Source organism: Garra rufa, chromosome 16 (genome assembly GCF_049309525.1).
Source record: "Garra rufa chromosome 16, GarRuf1.0, whole genome shotgun sequence".
NCBI lineage: Eukaryota > Metazoa > Chordata > Actinopteri > Cypriniformes > Cyprinidae > Garra > Garra rufa.
Window position 1 is genome coordinate 20,579,969 of NC_133376.1, and position 20,961 is coordinate 20,600,929.

General features: G+C 34.3%; 4 protein-coding genes across 6 annotated transcripts in view; 3 read left to right on the forward strand and 1 right to left on the reverse strand.

The window, feature by feature from the left end:
- The window catches only part of abca1b (ATP-binding cassette, sub-family A (ABC1), member 1B), a 41,776-nt gene extending 34,993 nt beyond the window's left edge, over window positions 1–6,783 (forward strand). For both annotated transcript variants that reach the window (XM_073821032.1, XM_073821033.1), the window contains 5 exons: window positions 783–917; window positions 1,339–1,442; window positions 2,541–2,633; window positions 3,611–3,854; window positions 5,349–6,783. In XM_073821032.1, the coding sequence (XP_073677133.1) occupies window positions 783–917; window positions 1,339–1,442; window positions 2,541–2,633; window positions 3,611–3,854; window positions 5,349–5,492 (720 nt within the window). In that variant the 3' untranslated portion in view covers window positions 5,493–6,783. The remainder of the gene's footprint in view (window positions 1–782; window positions 918–1,338; window positions 1,443–2,540; window positions 2,634–3,610; window positions 3,855–5,348) is intronic.
- A 98-nt stretch (window positions 6,784–6,881) lies between these two features.
- On the reverse strand, window positions 6,882–11,647 carry nipsnap3a (nipsnap homolog 3A (C. elegans)). Of its 2 annotated transcripts, none has more exons than XM_073821031.1 (6): window positions 11,491–11,647; window positions 10,163–10,370; window positions 8,748–8,909; window positions 8,403–8,552; window positions 7,296–7,382; window positions 6,882–7,175 (listed from the first exon to the last, which is right to left on the reverse strand). In XM_073821031.1, the coding sequence occupies exons 1-6, from the start codon at window positions 11,566–11,568 to the stop codon at window positions 7,099–7,101; spliced, it is 762 nt and encodes a 253-aa protein (XP_073677132.1). In that variant the 5' UTR covers window positions 11,569–11,647; the 3' UTR covers window positions 6,882–7,098. The 2 variants fall into 2 exon arrangements, with proteins under 2 accessions (XP_073677132.1, XP_073677131.1); XM_073821030.1 differs by having other exon boundaries at window positions 10,163–10,373.
- A 1,693-nt stretch (window positions 11,648–13,340) lies between these two features.
- LOC141289031 (probable pancreatic secretory proteinase inhibitor) lies at window positions 13,341–14,561 on the forward strand. The gene is made up of 4 exons (XM_073821218.1): window positions 13,341–13,578; window positions 13,659–13,690; window positions 13,813–13,925; window positions 14,055–14,561. The coding sequence occupies exons 1-4, from the start codon at window positions 13,527–13,529 to the stop codon at window positions 14,098–14,100; spliced, it is 243 nt and encodes an 80-aa protein (XP_073677319.1). The 5' UTR covers window positions 13,341–13,526; the 3' UTR covers window positions 14,101–14,561.
- A 1,388-nt stretch (window positions 14,562–15,949) lies between these two features.
- thg1l (tRNA-histidine guanylyltransferase 1-like) lies at window positions 15,950–19,098 on the forward strand. Its single transcript, XM_073821010.1, has 6 exons — window positions 15,950–16,415; window positions 16,548–16,724; window positions 16,834–17,003; window positions 18,303–18,391; window positions 18,658–18,765; window positions 18,847–19,098. The coding sequence occupies exons 1-6, from the start codon at window positions 16,228–16,230 to the stop codon at window positions 19,006–19,008; spliced, it is 894 nt and encodes a 297-aa protein (XP_073677111.1). The 5' UTR covers window positions 15,950–16,227; the 3' UTR covers window positions 19,009–19,098.
- The last annotated feature ends 1,863 nt before the right edge of the window (window positions 19,099–20,961 follow it).

Sequence of the window (20,961 nt, forward strand, 5' to 3'; positions counted from 1 at the left end):
TTTGATCATTAAGCACATTTCCCCATTATTCCCCAAGTATTTATACCTTATGCTGATTTAAACTTAAAAATTGTCTTTTTTTTGCTGTTCAAGAAACATTTATTATTCATTTATTATTATTATTATTATCAATATTTAAAACAGTTGAGTACTTTTTTTTTCAGGATTCTTTGATAAATAGAAAGATCCAAAGATCAGCATTTATCTGAAATAAAAAGCTTTTGTAACATAAAAAGGTTTTTGTAACATTTTTTATAAACTATACCATTCAAAACTTTGAAGTCAGTATATATTTTTTTTTAATTAATACTTTTATTTAGCAAGGATGCTAAATAAGATTTCTATTTCAGATACATGCTGTTCTTCTGAACTTTCTATTCATTATAGAAACCTGAAAAAAACTCTACTCAGCTGTTTTCAACATAATAATAATAAAAAAAAATGTGCAGAAAATTAGAATGAGTTATGAAGGATCATGTGACTGGAGTAATGATGCTAAAAATTCAGCTTTGAAATCACAGGAATAAATTACATTTTTTAATATATTTAAATAGGAAACAGTTTTTTTAAATAGCAAAATCATTTCAAGATTTCACTGTTTTTGCTGTACTTTGGAGCAAATAAATTCAGGCTTGGTCAGCAGAAGAGACTTCGTTAAAAAACATTAAAAGATGTACTGATCAAAAACTTTTGACTGGTAGTGTAAATGTGACCTGGTTTTGTGAGATTAACCCTAATAGTAACTAAAGTGTTGTTTTACTGACGTGTTATACCTTGGATAGGTGGCAGAGTGGGGAATCCGTAAACTGGGCCTCGTGAAGTACGTGGACAAAAACGCAGGAAGCTACAGCGGTGGCAACATGCGCAAACTCTCCACCGCTATATCGCTCATTGGAGCCCCACCAGTGGTCTTCCTGGTATGTGCATTTCCTCAAACACACACACGTACACTCAAAGACACTTGTACACAACTGGCTCAAAGTCTTGTGCCTCCAAGGGTGAACGTCTGCAAACTAATCAACAAAAACAACATAAGTCAGGATCATATGACCATTGTTTGATTGTTCTCTCCATTGGGTTTCCACTCTGGTTATATAAGGAGTTCAAGACTATAACACCCCTAGAGCTAAATTACACTGAACTCTTTAGCCTTCACCTTCGGAGAGGCTTCATAGTGGGCTGATTACACAAAGATCACATAAGAATGCTCAAGAGTCAGCAATCCTGTTTCGGTTCACTTGAGTGTGCAGATACACGTGTGAGGAAGAGATGTTCTTCCTGCTGATCTACTGTGTTTCCTATGGCTGAAATTGAGTGTGGCTGTGCTTTTGGTTACAGGACGAGCCCACCACTGGAATGGACCCCAAAGCACGACGAGCACTGTGGAACTGCATCCACAGCGTCATCAAAGAGGGGCGCTCTGTCGTACTTACCTCACACAGGTACATTCACCACAATCAGTGATTATGCACTTAAACTGAACACTGACAGTTTGCTAATGTTATTATTAATGCACCCAAAAATTATAATTTACTCAACCTCAAGCCATCCTAGGTGTATATGACTTTCTTCTCTCAGATGAATACAATCTTGAGTTGTATTAAAAAATGTCCTGGCTCTTTCAAGCTTTATAATGGCAGTGAATAACTGCTGATATTTAATAGTCCAATAAAGTGCATCCATCTATCATAAGAACTCCACACAGCTCCAGGGGGTTAATATTAGCCTTCTGAAGTGAATCTATGTGTTTGTGTAGGAAAAATATAATTTTTTCAAACTTTATAAATCGTAATCTCTAGTTTCCACTAATGGTCGTACGCACGTTAACGAGAGAGTGGTGATGACGTAGGACGTAGGCGAACGCGATGACAATCGCAGAAGTGCAGAGGAGAGAGAAAAGTGTCGGAGGATTTTGATATAAACCAAGACGAGACTGGTTTTTCTTTGCTGTAAACAAAACTTGGTTCTCACAAGACTAGCATATTCTCACCAGTGCTTACGCTACGCTTACGTCCAACGTCATCCGTTGGAATGCCACTCTCTTGTGAATGTAGGATTACAGTTTCTAAAGTTTTAAATATGAATACTTTTATTACAAAAACTCATTGATTTGCTTCAGAAGGCCTTTATTAAGCCCCCAGAGCCTCATGGAGCACTTGTTATGATGATGGATGCACTTTTTTGAACTTCAAAATTTCAGCACCCATCCACTGCCATTATAAAGCTTGGAAGAGCCAGGACATTTTTTAATATAACTCCGACTGTATGCATCTGAAAGATGAAAGTCATATATTCCTAGGATGGCTTGAGCGTGAGTAAATCATGGGATAATTTTCATTTTTGGGTGAATTGTCCCTTTAAGTGAGCTACTGCTTGACAATAGTGCTGACAGCATTGATGATAGTATTGTTTTTCTCTAAAATTTTCATGTCTTCTTAGTTTAGCTGAGATTTTTGCTAATCTTAGACTTCCATTTATCACTAGGGGCAGTGTTTCATCTGTTTTTTTTCCATACTAACCTGTGTTCTATTCACTCTTAGCATGGAAGAATGTGAAGCGCTGTGCACCAGGATGGCCATCATGGTGAACGGCAGGTTCCGTTGTCTGGGCAGCGTCCAGCACCTGAAGAACAGGTAAGATCATGAATAATATAGAGCGTATCAGGCAGTTTTTTTCAGTCGGGAATTGGTTTATAGATATATAGACAGACCTACTGTGAGATATATTTATTTTGAAATAATCAAGTGTAAAAGTGAAATTCTTGGTGGAAAAACTACATTACCCATGATTCAGTGGAGAAATCTCCACCAATCAGAGAACTGAAACAAGCCAACTGTAAATAATTATACAGAACAAAAAACAATGACAGATAATGTACTCACCCCCTTGTCATCCAAGATGTTCTTTCTTTGTTCAGTCGCAAAGAAATAATGTTCTTTGAGGAAAACATTTCAGGATTTTTTTCCATATAATGGACTTCTATGGTGCCCCCGAGTTTGAACTTCCAAAATGCAGTTTAAAAGCGATCCCAAATGCGGTTGTAATCCCAGCCGATTTTTTTTTTTTTGTTGTTAAATCAACAGATCGTTTCGCTAGATAAGACCCTTCTTTCTCGGCTAGGATCGTTTACAACTGCATTTGGGATCGTTTGAAGCCACGTTTAAACTGCATTTTTGTAAGTTCAAAATCGGGGCACCATTGAAGTGCACTATATGGAGAAAAATCATAAAATGTCTTCCTCAAAAAACATAATTTCTTTATGACAGAAGGAAGAAAGACATGAATATCTTGAATGTCTTGGATCATTATCTGCAATTTTTTGTTCTGGAAGTGAACTTTAAGTACACACTTTGTGTCTAATTTTCATAAATTTTTAGCTCCAAATCAAAGTTTGTGATATGTGATTCAGCTCAGTTAGTTTAGTTCATGGCTTATTTAAAGGTACAATTAAAGGTACAGTCTGTCAGTTCTCCACACTAGTAGCTTCATTGAATTGCAAAAATAATGACCCAAATCAAGTATATTAAGCAAAAAGCATATATTTTTAGACATGTTTAGGAGAGTTTTGATGCATATGTATTTGTGACATCACTTGCTTTTCTTTCTGCAGATTTGGCGATGGGTACACCATCATTCTGAGGGTTGGGGGGCCAGATCCTGACCTGCAGCCGGTGATGAAGTTTATTGAGAGCGAGTTACCGGGAAGCAACCTGAGAGAAAAACACAGAAACATGCTGCAATACCAGCTTCCCTCCTCCCTCACCTCCCTCGCTCACATCTTCAGCATCCTCGCTAAGAACAAAGAGTTTCTCAGGATAGAGGACTACTCCGTGTCCCAGACCACTCTGGACCAGGTGAGGGGGCATTTCCAAACCTAAAATATGGCACATTTCTGAATAGAGTTTGATGTGTATGTAGCACAGTGACCTCTACTGGGGATAAGAGGTAGTTAAAATACAGTCAACTGTTAAAGAGACAACTGTTATGTTAGTAACCAAAAAGTTTTGGGTCCCATTGACTTCCATTGTATTTTCATTTTTGGACACAGCACAATAATAATATTCAATAAATACATTAAAAATGGTCTCTCAACAAGGTTATTATAGTTAATATAACTAAAACTAAAACCTTTAAAAACTTTACTTAAAATAAAATAAACACTAAGTTAAAAAAAATACAATATAAAACAAAAAATAAAAAATAAAAACTTTATTTTAGCTAGTTGCCAAGGCATTTCTAATTTTAATTTAGTTTAACTTGATATACTGATGTACTAAAATAACTCAAACTGAAATACAAATTAAAAAAACTAGACATATATTTATATATTAAAAAAACTACAAAATATGACAAAAAACACAACTACTACTACAAAAAAGAGAGAAAAGGGGCATTTTAAAAATAAAAAATAATTCAAAATATTAATTAAAAAGTATTTTAATGATACTTAAAATAACACTGATTCACAACACATTTAACCCCTATAAAGTGAAAAGTGAATATTTTGGGTAATTATTGGTTAAAATTACTTTAAAAATATATTAAAAAAATAGAATTTATTACATTTTGTTTAAAAAGAAGGAAAATAAACTTTTTTTCATTACAGTAACATTCAGAGATACATAGTGTACAAACACTTTTTTAAAAGCATATAGGGACTATTTTTATTTAATGTTTCATATTAACTTTTGAATTTAAATCTTATAAATTAATGCAGTATTTATATAGTTATAAATTCAGTATATACACTACCAGTCAAAAGTTTTTGAACAGTAAGATTTTTAATGCTTTTAAAGAAGCCTCTTCTGCTCTTTTTTTGGAAAAGAAATTATAGAAATGAATACTTTTATTTAGCAAGGATGCTTTAAAATGATCAAAAGTGATGATAAAGACATTTATAATGTTATGAAAGATTTCTATTTCAGATAAATGCTGTTCTTCTGAACTTATTGATCAAAGAAACCTGAAAAAGCTGATTTCAACATAATAATAATAATAATAATAATAGATGTTTTTTGAGCAGAAAATCAGAATATTAGAATGATTTCTGAAGAATCATGTGACTGGAGTAATGATAACAGGAATAAATTACATTTTAAAATATATTCAAAGAGAAAACAGTTATTTAGAATAGTAAAAATATTTCATAATGTTACTGTTTTTGCTGTATTTTGGATGAAATAAATGCAGGCTTGGTGAGCAAAAAAGGCTTCTTTAAAAAAAAACATTAAAAATCTTACTGTTCAAAAACTTTTGACTGGTAGTGTTGTATATATTTAATGTTATTTAATTATATGTTTAGTTTTTTTTTTTGGTCTTGCTATAATACTGTTTTTCCCAATCAACAGGTATTTTTTAACTTTGCCAAGGACCAAAGTGACGACCACTCGGACAGCTCCATTCGTCGTAAAGAGACATCGGTCAACATGGCCCTCCTGAGCCCTCTGTCTACTAAAGAGAATATGGAGAAGCCAATAGAAAGCTTTGTGTGAGCCGGAGTCTCCCTTTACACTACATGCTAACTGGAGCCAGTGGATTCCACATATTTCACAATGTTTTTGTGGCCTTTGAGCTGCAGTTTGCCATTCTGACCTCTGTCTGAAGATAAACGTCTTCATCGGTCAGCTGAGAGGCAGATACTGCAGCCAAGACACTCAATGCAAGTCAATGCAAAAGAAATCGAAAAGACTTCTCTCGTGTTTCTAGCATGGCTGAATGCGAACCATGTTAGTCACAGTGCTAAAAACTTGAAGCCATAATTTCTGGTGTAGTCCGACTGCACAGACTGTATTTGATAGCGCAGTCTTCGATAGAGATCGATTTTCATCGTGCAAGATAATCGGGCCGATGGAAAAAAGCCAATGATCATTAATTCAGGGTCAGTGTCTTTACATTTTACGTTCTTAAGACTAGAAGACTAGGAATCACATGCTGAAGAATCAGAATCGTTTGCATAGCCAATGGCTGAACTGCAAAACGGATATAATTGTACTGTTCAAATGATTTTGTTTTTAATATGTCTTTATTTATAAACAAGCAATTATTTTAGATGTTTTAAAAAGTCAGAAGGGGCATTATTCCATAGGCGGTCCTATCCGAGAGTGCCTTTGTGCAATGGCAAAACAAAAAAGTGATTGATTTTGTAGTTTTTTTTTTTTATTAAATAATAAAAGTTTATAAAAGTAAGCTTTATGGTTACAATATGTAACAAATACCTCGACTGACACGGTCATCCTAGAGGATGCTCCAGGAGTCGCATGAACAACCTAGAAGGAAATCAATTGAAACGTACCGATTATGTGCCTTCTTTAGTAAAAGGGCATCTGATGTGCCCTTCACTGGAAATACAGAAATCCACTAACACAACAGCTGTATTACATAGCCGTTCAGTACAGTAAGAGTGATCTGTCCATACATTTAGTTTGGATTGTTAAATCAGTATTTTGGATCTCATTGGGATTGGCGACAACATTGTCTGCCTTTCATCCAAGCACTTTACTTGCTGTGTTAATTGAAATTTAATTTAATGTCAAAATGTGTTAATCTTTTTGCACTGGATTCTCCACAGACAATGTTTTTGCTGTTTTTGATTTACTGTTTCGTTTTGGTTCGAGTTCGACCAAAACGATAGAACAAAAAAACCCTAAAAGGACAAAAAGATTTAGTACCACAGTGATGTTCCTCATTTAATACCTGTTTACATGTCACATTTATGGCTGTGGATTGTCTGTTACTCCCTTTGTACACTTACTGTATTTACACAATAAAACATGACAATTCTACAACCCTAATACTGTTTGATTAATCTGTGACAACATATTGGGAAATGTGTCAATCTGCTTAAACTCTAACCAAAAGAAGCTAATTTAACAAATGCTGAATTTATTGGCAGGTAAGCATTTATTGTAGAAAAAGAATGACATGTTGTAAAACACTGGCAATAAATACCTGCAGTAGTTTGAGGTTAGAAGTCTTAATGAGATGATTCACATTCATTTGACCATCAGCAAAAATGTCTTTAACTTGCTAGAATTAAATCTGTTTAATGAAATTTCACTCTACATTTTCCTTAGTCTGGAGTCAAAGCATGAAGCTATGTTATTTCATTGGTGAGAAAGCACAGGGGAACAGGAGTTTGTTCTTCTGTGACACCAGGTATGCTGCACTCTCCCTTACTGGAGAAAAAAATACAACATACAGGTGAATGGTCATTTTTAAAAGGACAAACATTTCTTAGAATGCTGATAATAATGGCATGATATTGTCTGGTTTATTGAGCTATATTAAACATTTACCTGCCGCCACCACTCTGGCATCTTGATGAGATGTATGCCGTATCCCTGCCCGCTGGTCTGCGCTTTCATACCAGCGTAATACATGCACTGTGCATGGAACAAAATGGCAGAATATTTGTCATATATAAAGTATATTATATATATATATATATATATATGGGTCAAAGATGAAAAAGGGTTTAAGCATTATAACAATAAATGTAATACTGCTTTAAATTGTTTTTTGTTTTTTTTTCAAAAAAAAACTATTAAAAAGTTTTCACTTTAATTTAATTGCATTTTTGTTTTTCTGAGCAAAAAATAAATCTCATACATTTTCCCTAATTTACAGAAGACACCCACCAAAACTACATTCAGTGTAACGATCAGGCATATTTACAACAAAAATTCATTTATGACAATTTATTAATGATATTATCAATTTATTCATATAAGAAGACAAATTACTTTCACACCAAATACTATAAAATACTATTAACTATAAAAAAAAATTAAATGTCTCTTAAGCACACCAAGGTTGCATTTATTTGATTAAAAATACTTTCATATTGTGAAAAATGTCATTACTATTAAAATGTTTTTTTTTAAATGTCATTAATTTTGCTGAATAAAAATATTAATACACCGCCTTTCAAAAGTTTGGGAACAGTAAGATTTTTTATGTTTTTTTTTAAAGAATTCTCTTTTGCTCATCAAAGTTGTATCAAAAACATCAGAAATACAGAAAAAAACTTAATATTGCGAAATATTATTACAGTTTAAAATAATGGTTTTCTATTTTTATATATTTTAAAATAGATTTTATTCCTGTGATGCAAGGCAGACTTTATAATCAGCCATTACTCCAGTGTCACATGATCTTTCAAAAAACATTCTAATATGCAGATTTATTACTTTTTCTTATCCATGTTTGAAACAGTTGTGCTGCATAATTTTTTTTTGCAACCTGTGATTCTTTTTTCAAGATTCTTCGATGAAAAGTTAAAAAGAACAGCATTTATTCAAAATAGAAATCTTTTTTTACAAGAGTACATTTAAATTACAGGCAGTAACTTTGAAAAAGATGATTTAGTAATTTTTCAAAACACCTCTGCTTTCTTGTCTCACCTTGATTGAGCGGTCCAAATTCAGAGTGAAAAACACCAACTGCATGGGCGTATCCTGACCCGATGTGAGTGCTCACTGCTACCTGAAACGCCTTGCCCCACACCGCCGGGCCTCCCGGCTTCATCTGGAAGGTGGCCAGCTCGAAAACTCCTACAAAAAACAACATATTTGAACAAAAGCTGTTTAGATCAGTTTGCCTGGAGCATTTATTTGCATATTTATAATGCCAGAATAAGGACTATTTTATACCTCTTTGAAAACAGTCATTATGATCAATCAATAAGTTGTAATTTTTTTCTTTGCTTATGTTTTATATTATCTGTAGTATCCCAACATAGCTCTCACCTCCATCTTTGGGTGGCTTCTGAATTTTGCTCCAGGGAACAAGATACGTCACCTCATTATCCTGAGAGCTCAGCATGGGCATCGCTTTAGAGATGTACTGCTCAATCCAGTTGGGGTCTTGAGCCAGAGCTGCCCGCACAGATGCCCGCTGGGCATAGCTGTCTAAAGACAGAAAGGAGTGTTTCTTATCGAGTAGCATGTAAGCTGCATTGTGTTTTTAGACATTTTAAATTAAATAAATACATATTAGCTTAGTAAGATTACTTGTTTAGTCTATTAACGCTAACAATGTTATAAGAATGCAAAATCCTAAACCCTCATGTTGCATTATGGTCATTCAGACCTGGAGAGGATTTTATTTTTCCAGAAAATGCTTGTTAATGTCATCACATTAGACTAAAACTTGACCGGCATACAGAAAATTGCTTGTAAATTTTTTGTTATGCTATATTCTTACCAAATACTAGATTCAATCTCTTTTATCAACTTGTTTTCTTTTAATTAGCACAGATTTTGTTTTTCTTCCTGGAACTGATTAATTACAGGCCTCATTGATCTGAACTTATGCACCTCAGTTTTTGACTAAACAATGCCAAAATCAACCACAATGCTTTTTCACTCAAAACCTAAAGTGGATAAGCTCAGATCAATGAGGTCTATGAGAAAACAAGTTGACAAAAGATTTAATCCAAGATTTGGTGATAATATCCACCTTAATTTTCCTGTAAGAGTGGGCACAGCAATTTGTGAATATGGCTTGTTTTGCTGCTTGATATTCCAAACTGGTCTGTCTTACCATATTGTTATTATTATTTTGTTTGTTAGGTTTGATTTTTGGGTGTTTTTGTATTTTTTTGGACAGGACAGTGGAGATATGACAGGAAGTGGGAGAGAGACAAGGGGGTGGGATCAGGAAAGGTCCACGAGATTCGATCTCGGGACACCCGAGGCGCAAGTGCACCATGTGTTGGCGCATTGCCCAAAAGGCTACCTGCGCCAACCTTAGCATATTATTTTAATGTATTATCTTAATTATGAATACAATGGTTTGTAGTGCAAACCGTTTTATCATTTACTGCACTTTGCTATTCTTTTCGTTATTTCCCTACAGTGGCCTATGAACCGGAGGTCTCACACATAACAAGAAAACAGCTTTCGCATTGTAAAATAAGGTGAGTAGCATAATAAGAGATTTACAAGCATTTTTGACCAGGGAGAGAATTTTCAGCACAGCACAAGTATTTTAAATAAGTAGAAATAAAGCTAAAATGGGACACCTGCCAACCACTATAAGGAAAGATTCCGGTTCCTTAGGTCAGAAATATTAATGTTTTGCTGCATTTTACTTATTTATGAATCCTGCAAAGTTTTAAAAGCATAGATTAGATGTTTAAAAATTCAGTAGTCTTTCTCACCATACTTCCAGATGTGGAAAACCTGATTGAGACCCCCATATTCCACACTCCAGTATCCGACGAGCTCTGAGTGGGCTGTCCGCAGGTGGATCTTCTCACTGGTGAGTTTGAGAAAGGCAGCGTTGAGATGCGGCTGGATGTAATAGGTGCGGAACTCATAGAAGGTTGCATGCTGCTGCTGAGGTCCAGTGGAGATAGATACCCTGGGCTGCTGGGAAAAAAATTTAAAGAAACTGCTAGTGACACCATGTGGTTATTACTGGAACTGTTAGAACTTAGAAGTTCTACACTTGTAGGAATCTATTTGTGCTATGAGATAAAATGGACTTATTATTGAAATGGCAGCTCCAGTCTTCTGCTTATGTTTTTTTTTTTATTATTATTTAAACTTCCTAAGGTTAAGGCACAGCCCCAATCCAAAACCTTGAAACTACCATTTGATGTTAAAGATAAACTGTTCAAATGTTTACGTTCTACATTCAGACCAACCAATTCCCACTTTAGTACAAAGGTCTGCAAATTATGTCCCAATATCCCATGTTTTGTTTTAAAAGAAGACAACTCTATACTTAACTCTGTGCAAGAACATGTTAAAAACTGAACTGCTAGACACAGTAGGCTAGGTATTAATACAGACAAGTCAAAAAGTCTCAGACCGCATTGCTTTTTCTTTTGGACCTTTAAAGATGGAAATAGAAGAAGAAAGACATTAGGTTTTGCACTATTTTAAATTCACTAAATCAAATAAGCAAGGCCATGTTAACTCACTTGCACAAAAGGTCCGATTTTCATTTTTACAAGACGCTCTTTGGATCTTTCTCAAATAATGCTACTGAACAAGGTCAGGTTTTACGCAAACATTTGAAGTTCATGCAGATAAAAAGTCTTATTAAACCATTTAATAATTTGTAATTAGCCTAATTTGTATAGTAGAATGTAAAATATAAGCATTTTACCAGTACTCTCAGACATTTTGACCTCATTGTATAATCAATGCATGAAAGGCTTCTAACATTAATGAAACACATTATTTGTGTCTGTTTGAATTGTTAAACTCTTTTGCAATGATTTCATGCTTTTGTAACTCCTGACATTTCCAAGGTCTAAACAAATAAACAATGGAGTTACATGATCATATGTCAGACAATGGGAATGGGGGGGCGTCCTCTGACACAGCTCCAAAAAAACTAGCGTTTGTCTTTTACTTCAATGTCATTAAAAAGTCACACATGTTCAGTATCATCAGCATGTTCTGTAAAGAAAACTTACACTGATGAATGTGAGTTATTTCCCACTTTATAAATCTAGTGACTTCTGATTAAACTCACCGTAGGACGGCTTTTCACAGACAGACAGTGTTCTGCGTGACGTGACGCGTTCCGGAAAATACCGCGTAATTGTATCATTTTACTCAACGTGAATCTGAACTGTACCTGCAGCGTGATTGACAAGCCAGATAAGACGTGCAGCTCTGAACGGAACGAAGTTCACTCAGTCAGTACGGAAGCCGAAAAGTAACGTTCAAGTTCGCTGCATAAACACTGAGCTCTTGTGCAATATGTTAAGGTGTTTTTTTTTTTTTTGTTTCAGTGGGCCGTTTTTTATTTATAATATGTGACCATGGACCACAAAAAGAGTCATTTTTTAAATACATTTTACATAATACAAAAATAATAAATAAGCTTTCCATTGATGTATGGTTTGTTAGGATATTACAAAATTTGGCCGAGATACAACTATTTGAAAATCTGGAGTCTGAGGGTGCAACAAATATTAGAGAATATTGTCTGTTGTAAAGTTGCCCAAATGAATTTTCCACATTGAATGTTCTGATATATTTACGGTAGGAAATTCGCTAAATATCTTAATGGAATGTGATCTTTATTTAATATCCAAATGATTTTTGGCATAAATCGATCAATGATTTTGGCATCATCGATCATTTTGACCCATACATTGTATTTTTAGCTATTGCTACATATATACCAGTGCTATTTAAGACTGGTGTTGTGGTCCAGGGTCACATATTTCAAAAAAATATTGTACAGATGTAAGGATTAGTTAGGTTGTTGTCAACCTTTGTAAACTTCTGACTTTCTAACTATTTTAAATATTTGCTTCTTTCTCCTGCAGACAGCAATAGATGTATCAGACATAAACAAATACTAATCCTGTGAACATTAAGGAAACTGTTTGCCCTAAAAAGGCTAGAAATGTTTTTAAAAAGAAGTCTCTAATGTTCATAAAGGAAGCATTTATTTGATCAAAAATACAGTTTAAAAAATTATATTGTGAAATATTATTACACTGTAATTTACAACTGTAACTCATAACAAATATAAATTAACTTATTATTATTATTGAAAACAGTGCTGCTTAACATTTAGTGGTAATGGTGATACATTTATTACCACATATTTTTGATGAATAGCAAGTTCAATATTACAGCATTTATTTAAAATATATTTTTGTTTTCAGTTTTGATCTATTTAATGTATTCTTGAATAAAAAAAAAACATTCATTACTTCAAAATTAATTCTGAAATTTTGAAAAAAGTATACAAATATATATATTTATATATTGGATGTTTGTATTTATTCGGCCTCATGGTGTTAAAATGGTGATTTTATTTAATTATTTAGTTAGTTTTACAGTCTTTATGTATTTTTACATTCTTTATTTTTATTTTTATTTTACTTTATTATTATTTTATTTTTACAGAACACAAAAGAAGAAATTCTTAAGAATTTACACACTCTTATTTTTTGATATTCACTTCACATCTATAACACTACATAAATGTTAAAACCAGGAGTTTCATTCTGCACTTTTTCATAAAAATGTTCTCTTTTGATACACAAATACATTTTTATGTTCAAAGTGTTTTTAAGTGCCATATTCCCTAACTTATGTAATTATTTATAACATTACATAATTAATGTTAACTGCATTCCATGTTTAGTGGAATTCCATTCATTTGACTTTGGGGGCCAATAAACAGGGACACACCTCCCAGCCAGACCTGTTTTGAGGGATATTATACAGACCAATGCATTTTGGATTGTGCTCAGCAATTTTTGGACAGACTGGAATGTTTATCCCTTAATAAAGAGAGAGACAATAGAGAGGCTCTAGTGTTGGAGGTTCTCAGTGTTGTTGACGCGGGACGGCGGGTAGGTGGGGCAGACAGCCGTCAAAATATCAGCACCTCTCCTCCTCCTCCTCACTTTCAAAATATATGTTGCTGGTCACCAACAATACAACACTCAGAAACCAACTGGAAGTCATCAGTTGCGAAGTAAAACCTCTCAGCCTGAACTTACAAACCGATTTCACTTACCAGAGTTACTTCATTTGAACATCATGACTGGAACAGCAGTGGTTATGATAAGCCTGGTCCTTATCCTCTCTGTGGGTAAGTCACTCCCATTGAAATTTTTGATTTAATGAAGAATTACTGCAATGAGATTAATCTGACTGTACCAAATTTTTCAGGCGCAGAGGATAAATCAAGACTCTACCGCAGGGTAAGTCCATTTACGCACTAAAGCCTAGAACAAACACTTATCAGATGATGATTTGCGATTCATAACTGTGAATTATGTGTGTGTGTGTGTGTGTGTGTGTGTGTGTGTTTTTAATCTGACAGCCTGCATGTGGGGGTTTGAGCATCAATCAAGCATGCCCTCTCAACTACTCTCCCGTATGTGGTAATGATGGCATCACATACGTCAATGAATGCACCCTGTGTGTGCAGAGAATGTGAGTCCATTCATTTGCTTCTGTTTATGTAGGATTACAGCATTACTGTATGGATTTTGCTGTTAGTTAGCAAGTGTTGTGGTATGGATGCTGGGATTTTGAATCACTGAAAGGATGTTTGTTTTTTAGGCACACTAATGCAGACATTTTGATTGTGAAAGAAGGCCAGTGCTGAGGTGGAGGATCCTGTAATATCACTTTGGTTTTCATATCTATGTTTGTTGTTTGCTATGCTCATCCAGAGGATGTAATCTGTATACCTATAAACAGCAGATGTGTGAACACCTACAAAAATACTAGTACTAAAAAGCAAGTACTAAAACAAATGTGTAAGTTTGATCACAGCTGAGTGACTTGGAGTGAATATCTATTATCTGAATATCTATTAAGTCAGTTGGTTTTTACTATACTGTCCTGTCTTTCTTTAATATATTTCTTTCTATAATTTACATTGCTTGCTTTATTTTTGTAGGAACCGCTTTGAGTGCAATATTTTAGGAGTTTTGGAGTTTCAGCTTGTTTTTTCTAAATATCTTTAAAAATCTAACAAAAATAGAAATGTAAGCTGTGGGAAGACCATTTATACTTTGATTTTACATTTTTTGCTAATAAAATAAACATACCTGGCCAAACAAATGTAAGTCTGACTAGATTCACTTGCTGTCTTGCTTCTCTTTGCACTGCCCTTAGAAAAATTAACCATGGTTTTATTATAGGAAAAGTGTAGTAACCATATTTTTAGCGTAGCTAATGATTTCTATTTGTATAACTATAAAGTTTAAACTATGTTTTTTTTTTTTTGGTTTTATTTGTAGTAAAATTTAAAAGTGACTTAAATAAGATATTTCACATTAAAGATATTTACATAGTCCACAAGAGAAAATAATAGTTGATATTTATTAAAATGACCCCATTCAAAAGTTTATATACACTTGATTCTTAATATTGTGTTGTTACCTGAATGATCCACAGCTGCATGTGTGGTTTTTTTTTTTTTTTTTTTTTTGTTAAGTGATAGTTGTTTGTGCTGAACAGTTAAACTGTCCGCTGTTGCCCCTTCAGGTTCCACAAATTCTTTGGTTTTCCAGCATCTTTTGTGTATTTGAACCCTTTCCAACAATGACTGTATGATTTTGAGATCCATTTTTTCACACTGAGGAAAACTGCGGGACTTGTGTGCAGCTATTACAGAAGGTTCAAATGCTCACTGATGCTTCAGAAGGAAACATGATGCATTACGAGATAAGGGGTGTAAACTTTCAAACAGAATAAAAATGTGTACATTTTTCATATTTTACCTAAATATCATATATTTTTTCATTTAGTTCTGCCCTTCAGAAGCTACAGAAGATACTTGCATGTTTCCCAGAAGACAAATAAGTGAAATGTAGCCTACCCTGATCTTCAAATTCAAAAAGTTTTCACCCCCCAGCTCTTAATGCATCGTGTTTCCTTCTGAAGCATCAGAGAGTTTTTGAACCTTCTGTAATAGTTGCATATGAGTCCCTCAGTTGTCCTCAGTGTGAAAAGATGGATCTCAAAATCATACAATTATTGTTGGAAAAGGTTTAAATACACAACACCATATTAAGAATCAAGTGTATGTAAACCTTTGAACAGGGTCGTTTTTACTCTTTTGGACTAAATGTAAACATCTTTTATGTGAAATATGTGAAATTTTGGTCAGTGCTAAATAAAAAATAACATGCTTTTTGTATAATCCCTCTTATTTTGGTAAAATAATTAACATTTTGCAGATTCTGCAAGGTTATGTAAGCTTTTGATCTCATTGGCTGTATTTATCATTGGCACTAAAAAACAACTACAGTGGACACAACTACATATTATTCTGCACGATGTTTTCTCATTCAAAACTGGCAACGAAACATCTTGTTTTATTAAGAACATTGCTAAAAAAAATTCGATTTGTATCGGAGCGGCTGATGTTTTTTAGACTGTGTGGCGGAACACAGTTTTCAGAACTGTGGTCGAGGGACTGTATAAGCTGTCGTACCAACACAATGACCGCTTACTCACATGTGAGTTTTCACACAACATACTTCCGGTTAAGAAATACTATTTTGTAAACAGTATACTGTTAAATATTTAAAAAATACAACGCGTTTTAAGATAATCACTCGTTTGATTTTTTTGTGAGACATGAATATTAAAATTTAATTCATGACGATGCGCTTTCTAGATGACAGCTAACCAGTTAACGTTGCGCCTCATAAATATTCCGAACTAACAGCATGATTTACGTTAAACATATTAAATAACTCGTATTTGTCCTGAAATCCTTATGCTGAGACTGTTACCGCTCAACTTTCGAGGGCTTACAGAGCACAAGACACTCTTACGTCTTAAATTCAGCACTTCGTCTGTCATGGCCAAAAGCAAATTTGAATACGTAAGGAACTTTGAGCTCGACGACACATGTTTGAGAAACTGTTACATTGTGGTTCGACTAGATGGACGCAACTTCCACAAGTAAGTGCTTCTGTACAATTACAACATGCTATTGCAATACTAACATTGTGTCCTATGGGTGTACAATTTCGTAAAGGGAATGAAAATGAGTGATGAGTGAAGTGATTTTTAACATGGTGATTATGATTCCAGGTTTTCAGAGCAGCATAACTTCATGAAACCCAATGATAACCGAGCTCTGGGTTTGATGAGCCGCAGTGCCCGTTCAGTCATGGAGGACCTGGAGGACATCACTATAGCCTATGGACAGAGTGATGAGTTCAGCTTTGTGTTCAAAAGATCAACCACTTGGTTCAAAAGAAGGGCCAGGTACAATGCCGACACACTGACATAAATAAACTTGCCGGATGGAAGATGGTTTTCCAGGGTTATGCTGTCTAGGAAACTCACCTATTAAATGTGTTCTTTCTTTCTACAGTAAACTGATGACCCATGTGACTTCCCAGTTTTCCTCTAGTTTTGTTTACTACTGGAAGGAGTATTTTGGGGAGCAGGCACTGCTGTACCCACCCAGCTTTGATGGCAGAGTGGTTCTATATCCAAGTAACCATAATCTAAGAGACTATCTAAGCTGGAGACAGGCAGATTGTAAGTAAATGTATTTTATAGTAGATTTAGTAATGGAATTCTTGACTTCTGAAATTTCCTGTGATTATACTTTATTTCATGACAACCCTGTGGTTTTTAATATGTTTGTACACATGCTGTATGTTAATAACATAAATACAGCTGAAGTCAAAAGTTTACAGAATCTGCAAAATGGTAATTATTTTACCAAAATAAGAGGGATCATACAAAATGCATGTTGTTTTTTTTATTTGGTTCTGACCTGAATAAGACATTTCACATAAATATGTTTACGTATAGTCCACAAAACAAAATAAAAGTTGAATTTATAAAAATGACCCTGTTCAAAAGTTACTAATACTGTATTGTTACCTGAATGATCCACAGCTGTTTTTTAGTTGTTGTTGTTTAGTGATAGTTGTTCATGAGTCCCTTGTTTGTCCTGAACAGTTAAACTGCCCGCTGTTCTTCAGAAAAATCCTTCAGGTCCCACAAATTCTTTGGTTTTTGAACCCTTTTCAACAATGACTATGGTTTTAAGACCCATCTTTTCACGCTAAGGACTATTACAGAAGCTTCAAATGTTCACTGATGCTCCAGAAGAAAAAAACTATGCATTAAGAGCCAGGGGTGTAAACTTTGGAATAGAATGAGAATGTTTACATTTTTCTTGTTTTGCCTAAATATCATATATATATTTTTTTGATTTAGTACTGCCGTTTAGAAGCTACAGAAGATACTTACATGTTTGCCAGAAGACAAAATTGAAAAAGAAAATTTTACCCTGATCTTCAAATTCAAAAAGTGTTCACTCACTGGCTCCTAATGCATCGTTTTGGAGCAAAAATGCTGAAAAACCCAATCCCGCCCCTATCTCTCTCCTACTTCGCTTCCTGTCAGTTCTGATCTGTCCTATCAAATAAAGGCAAAAGTGCCAAAAAATCCAAAACAAAACTATCACTAAACAAAAAAGGTAATTTTTAGAAATTCAACCATTATTTGAATTCAACATGTACATGTCTTTTATGTAAAATATCTTATTTCGGTAAGTACTAAATAAAAAATGACATGCATTATGTATGATCCCTCTTATTTTGGTAAAAAAAAAATACATTTTGCAAATTCTGCGAGATGTATGTGAACTTTTGACTTCAACTGTGTATTGCATTGTAATTATGCATTAAAATATAAATATGAAATCCATGATTTTTTCATTCTAGATGTGTTAGAAATAAACGTCTAGCTATACAGACTAAATAAAAATGTAACAATGGATTTAGAGTTGTTTCAGAATCTCTCACATTTTTTATTTCTATTCAGGTCACATTAACAATTTGTACAACACTACGTTTTGGACCCTGGTGCAGAAAGGTGGACTGACCACAACGCAAGCTGAGGAGAGACTCAGTGTATGATCAATTGAAATACTATTTGTTTAAATAAGTATTTTTTGTTTGTACTGTTTGCTTTTCTAGACCAGTTATCAATATAGATTTGGGACATGCTTGTCACTAATGCACAAGTTTCATCCAAAATAATATAAACAGAATACGAACAGAAACATAATAATTATTTCCATATCAGTTTAATTAAACACATTATCTGTTCACATTGTGTAACTGGAGTGTAATTTACAAGAAGAATCTAAAAAGTTGCATTTTTTTTCTATATACAGGGAACACAAGCAGCAGATAAGAATGAAATCTTGTTTTCTGAGTTCAATATCAATTACAATAATGAAACTCCAATGCACAAAAAAGGCACAACTTTAATATGGGAAAAGGTAAGCTGCATTTGCAAAGCTTTTTGTAATTTAAATTGTTATCTTTAATTATATTTTTAATTCTCAAATTCTTTCCTTCAGGTGAATGAAACCACAACTAAACAGATCAAGCGGCCGAATGAAGCAGAGACAGAAGTCACTGTAACACGGACCAGAAAGAAGGTCACAAGTCATTCCTGTGATATCATTGGAGATCAGTTCTGGGAAGAACATCCAGACATTCTGGAAAGCGACCAGAGTTGATCACATGGTTAAAAGACTATCAGACCAAATGCTAGTTCGTTTTTCCTTTCAGTATTTTAATAATAATAAAAAAAAACTTTCAGTGTTTTATATGTCATTGCCTATTTTTGGAGGAAAGAAGGCGAATGAAGAGGGATGTTGCCATGTTAGTCCCCCCCTAAGATTCCTAGTGGAGATAAGGAATGACACAGGGATCTTATTCTCTCTTGCAGGGATGAGCATCTGTTTCACCTCACCCCCACTGTTTCCTCTCTTTGTGGTGATGACTTTGAAAGTCAGTTTTTCTCCAAACTTCTGTTGCTACATATCCTGTGCAATGGGGCACATTTAATGAAATGCAACTTAAATAATTACTTAAAGAAACATTCCAAAGCGTTTGTGGCATAATGTTGATTACAACAAACAATATTCGATTTCTGCCCTTTTCAAAAGAAAAAAAAATGGTTATGTTGAGACATTTACAATATAACTGAATCTAACTTTTCCCCCACAGTATATAACTTTATACTTTTAAAACTGAGAAATTCTGTGTAAGTGTCACTCTGTAACCTAGATTTCTGCTTCAAAAAAAAAATCTCAAAGCTTTGACAGATCTGAACATCCTAGAGGATGTAGTGTGTGCTGGTCTGCTCCTTCCTGTACTTTGATGTTGGTTGCAATTAGATGAAGTCACAGAATTATTGCTCACGCAGCATGTAGTCTGATCAAGAAGTCTCTCTCTCCCCTTATCTGTGCTTTTCATTTTAATGAATCACTGCAGGGACACACATCTTCCCTCTACACTACTCTCTGTGCTGGCTGTTTTGAAGCCAAGGTGTATATTATTACACGCAATGTTGTGTGTAGTGTGTAATATGGTATCCCTGACCTCCTTTCGTGCTTAAATTATAACAGTGAATGCACGCCGTCACTGTAACAACTGTAAATGCCTTTCAAGACCAAGCATGACCATGATATTTTTACCACTAATATTTTAGCAAAGGTCAATATTACAGCTCACTCAGCATGCATTCTGCTGATAGAAATCTCTTTCATTTTTAATGAATTACACTACACTCTGTGCTAGTTATTTTGGTGCCATGGTGTTTTACGTCACATAAGGTTATATTGGGTATCTCTGGCCTCATTTTGTGCTTAAATTATAACAGTGAGTGCTGTAGAACTGTGTGTAGTGACTGTAACAACTGTACATGCCATTGATGACTGAACACGTCTATTAGTTCAGGTATTTTTAAAAAATTAATCATGTGTATTTGATAGATAGATGGATGGATAGACGGGTATATAGACAGACAGATAGATAGATACATACATAGATAGACAGACAGAAAGATAGATAGACAGACATGCAGACAGACAGATAGATAGATAGACAGACAGACAGATAGATAGATAGATAGATAGATAGATAGATAGATAGATAGATAGATAAATACAGAGAAAGAGATAGACATACAGACAGACAGAGATAGATACATACATAGACAGAAAGATAGACATGCAGACAAATAGATAGATAGACAGACAGATAGATAGATAGATAGATAAATACATAGACAGAAAGAGATAGACAGACATGCAGACAGATAGATAGACAGACAGATAGATAGATAAATACACAGTCAGACAGACAGAAAGGGATAGACAAACATGCAGACTAGGGGTGGCACGGTTCACAAAACCCACGGTTCGGTTTGTATCATGGTTTTAGGGTCACGATTTTCGGTTCTGTACGGTTGTTGTTATTTTTTTTCTTTTAAACTTTAACACTCCAGAAATGTACTTCAGCATATGATATACAGCTTAATTATCCACAAGTTAGGATACAGTATTAAAAAAGTTATATCATGTAATCATGCATAAACTGAATTTGACTTGACTTTAAGCACATTATTGGGACCATCTCTGAGGAAAGCTAGGGGAGATTTCATCAATGTCTTCTCTCTTGATACA

Bases quoted from the DNA above. Each gene is read 5' to 3' on its own strand.
- nipsnap3a (XM_073821030.1), bottom strand. From the start codon at position 11,568: ATGATACAATTACGCGGTATTTTCCGGAACGCGTCACGTCACGCAGAA. The intron at 10,374-11,490 runs GTGAGTTTAATC...TTTTTTTCCCAG, and splicing joins CTGTGAAAAGCCGTCCTACG to CAGCCCAGGGTATCTATCTC. The intron at 8,553-8,747 runs GTGAGAGCTATG...TGTTTTTTGTAG, and splicing joins GAAGCCACCCAAAGATGGAG to GAGTTTTCGAGCTGGCCACC.
- LOC141289031 (XM_073821218.1), top strand. From the start codon at position 13,527: ATGACTGGAACAGCAGTGGTTATGATAAGCCTGGTCCTTATCCTCTCT. The intron at 13,579-13,658 runs GTAAGTCACTCC...CAAATTTTTCAG, and splicing joins GGTCCTTATCCTCTCTGTGG to GCGCAGAGGATAAATCAAGA. The intron at 13,691-13,812 runs GTAAGTCCATTT...TTAATCTGACAG, and splicing joins AATCAAGACTCTACCGCAGG to CCTGCATGTGGGGGTTTGAG.
- thg1l (XM_073821010.1), top strand. From the start codon at position 16,228: ATGCTGAGACTGTTACCGCTCAACTTTCGAGGGCTTACAGAGCACAAG. The intron at 16,416-16,547 runs GTAAGTGCTTCT...TTATGATTCCAG, and splicing joins GATGGACGCAACTTCCACAA to GTTTTCAGAGCAGCATAACT. The intron at 17,004-18,302 runs GTAAGTAAATGT...ATTTCTATTCAG, and splicing joins AAGCTGGAGACAGGCAGATT to GTCACATTAACAATTTGTAC.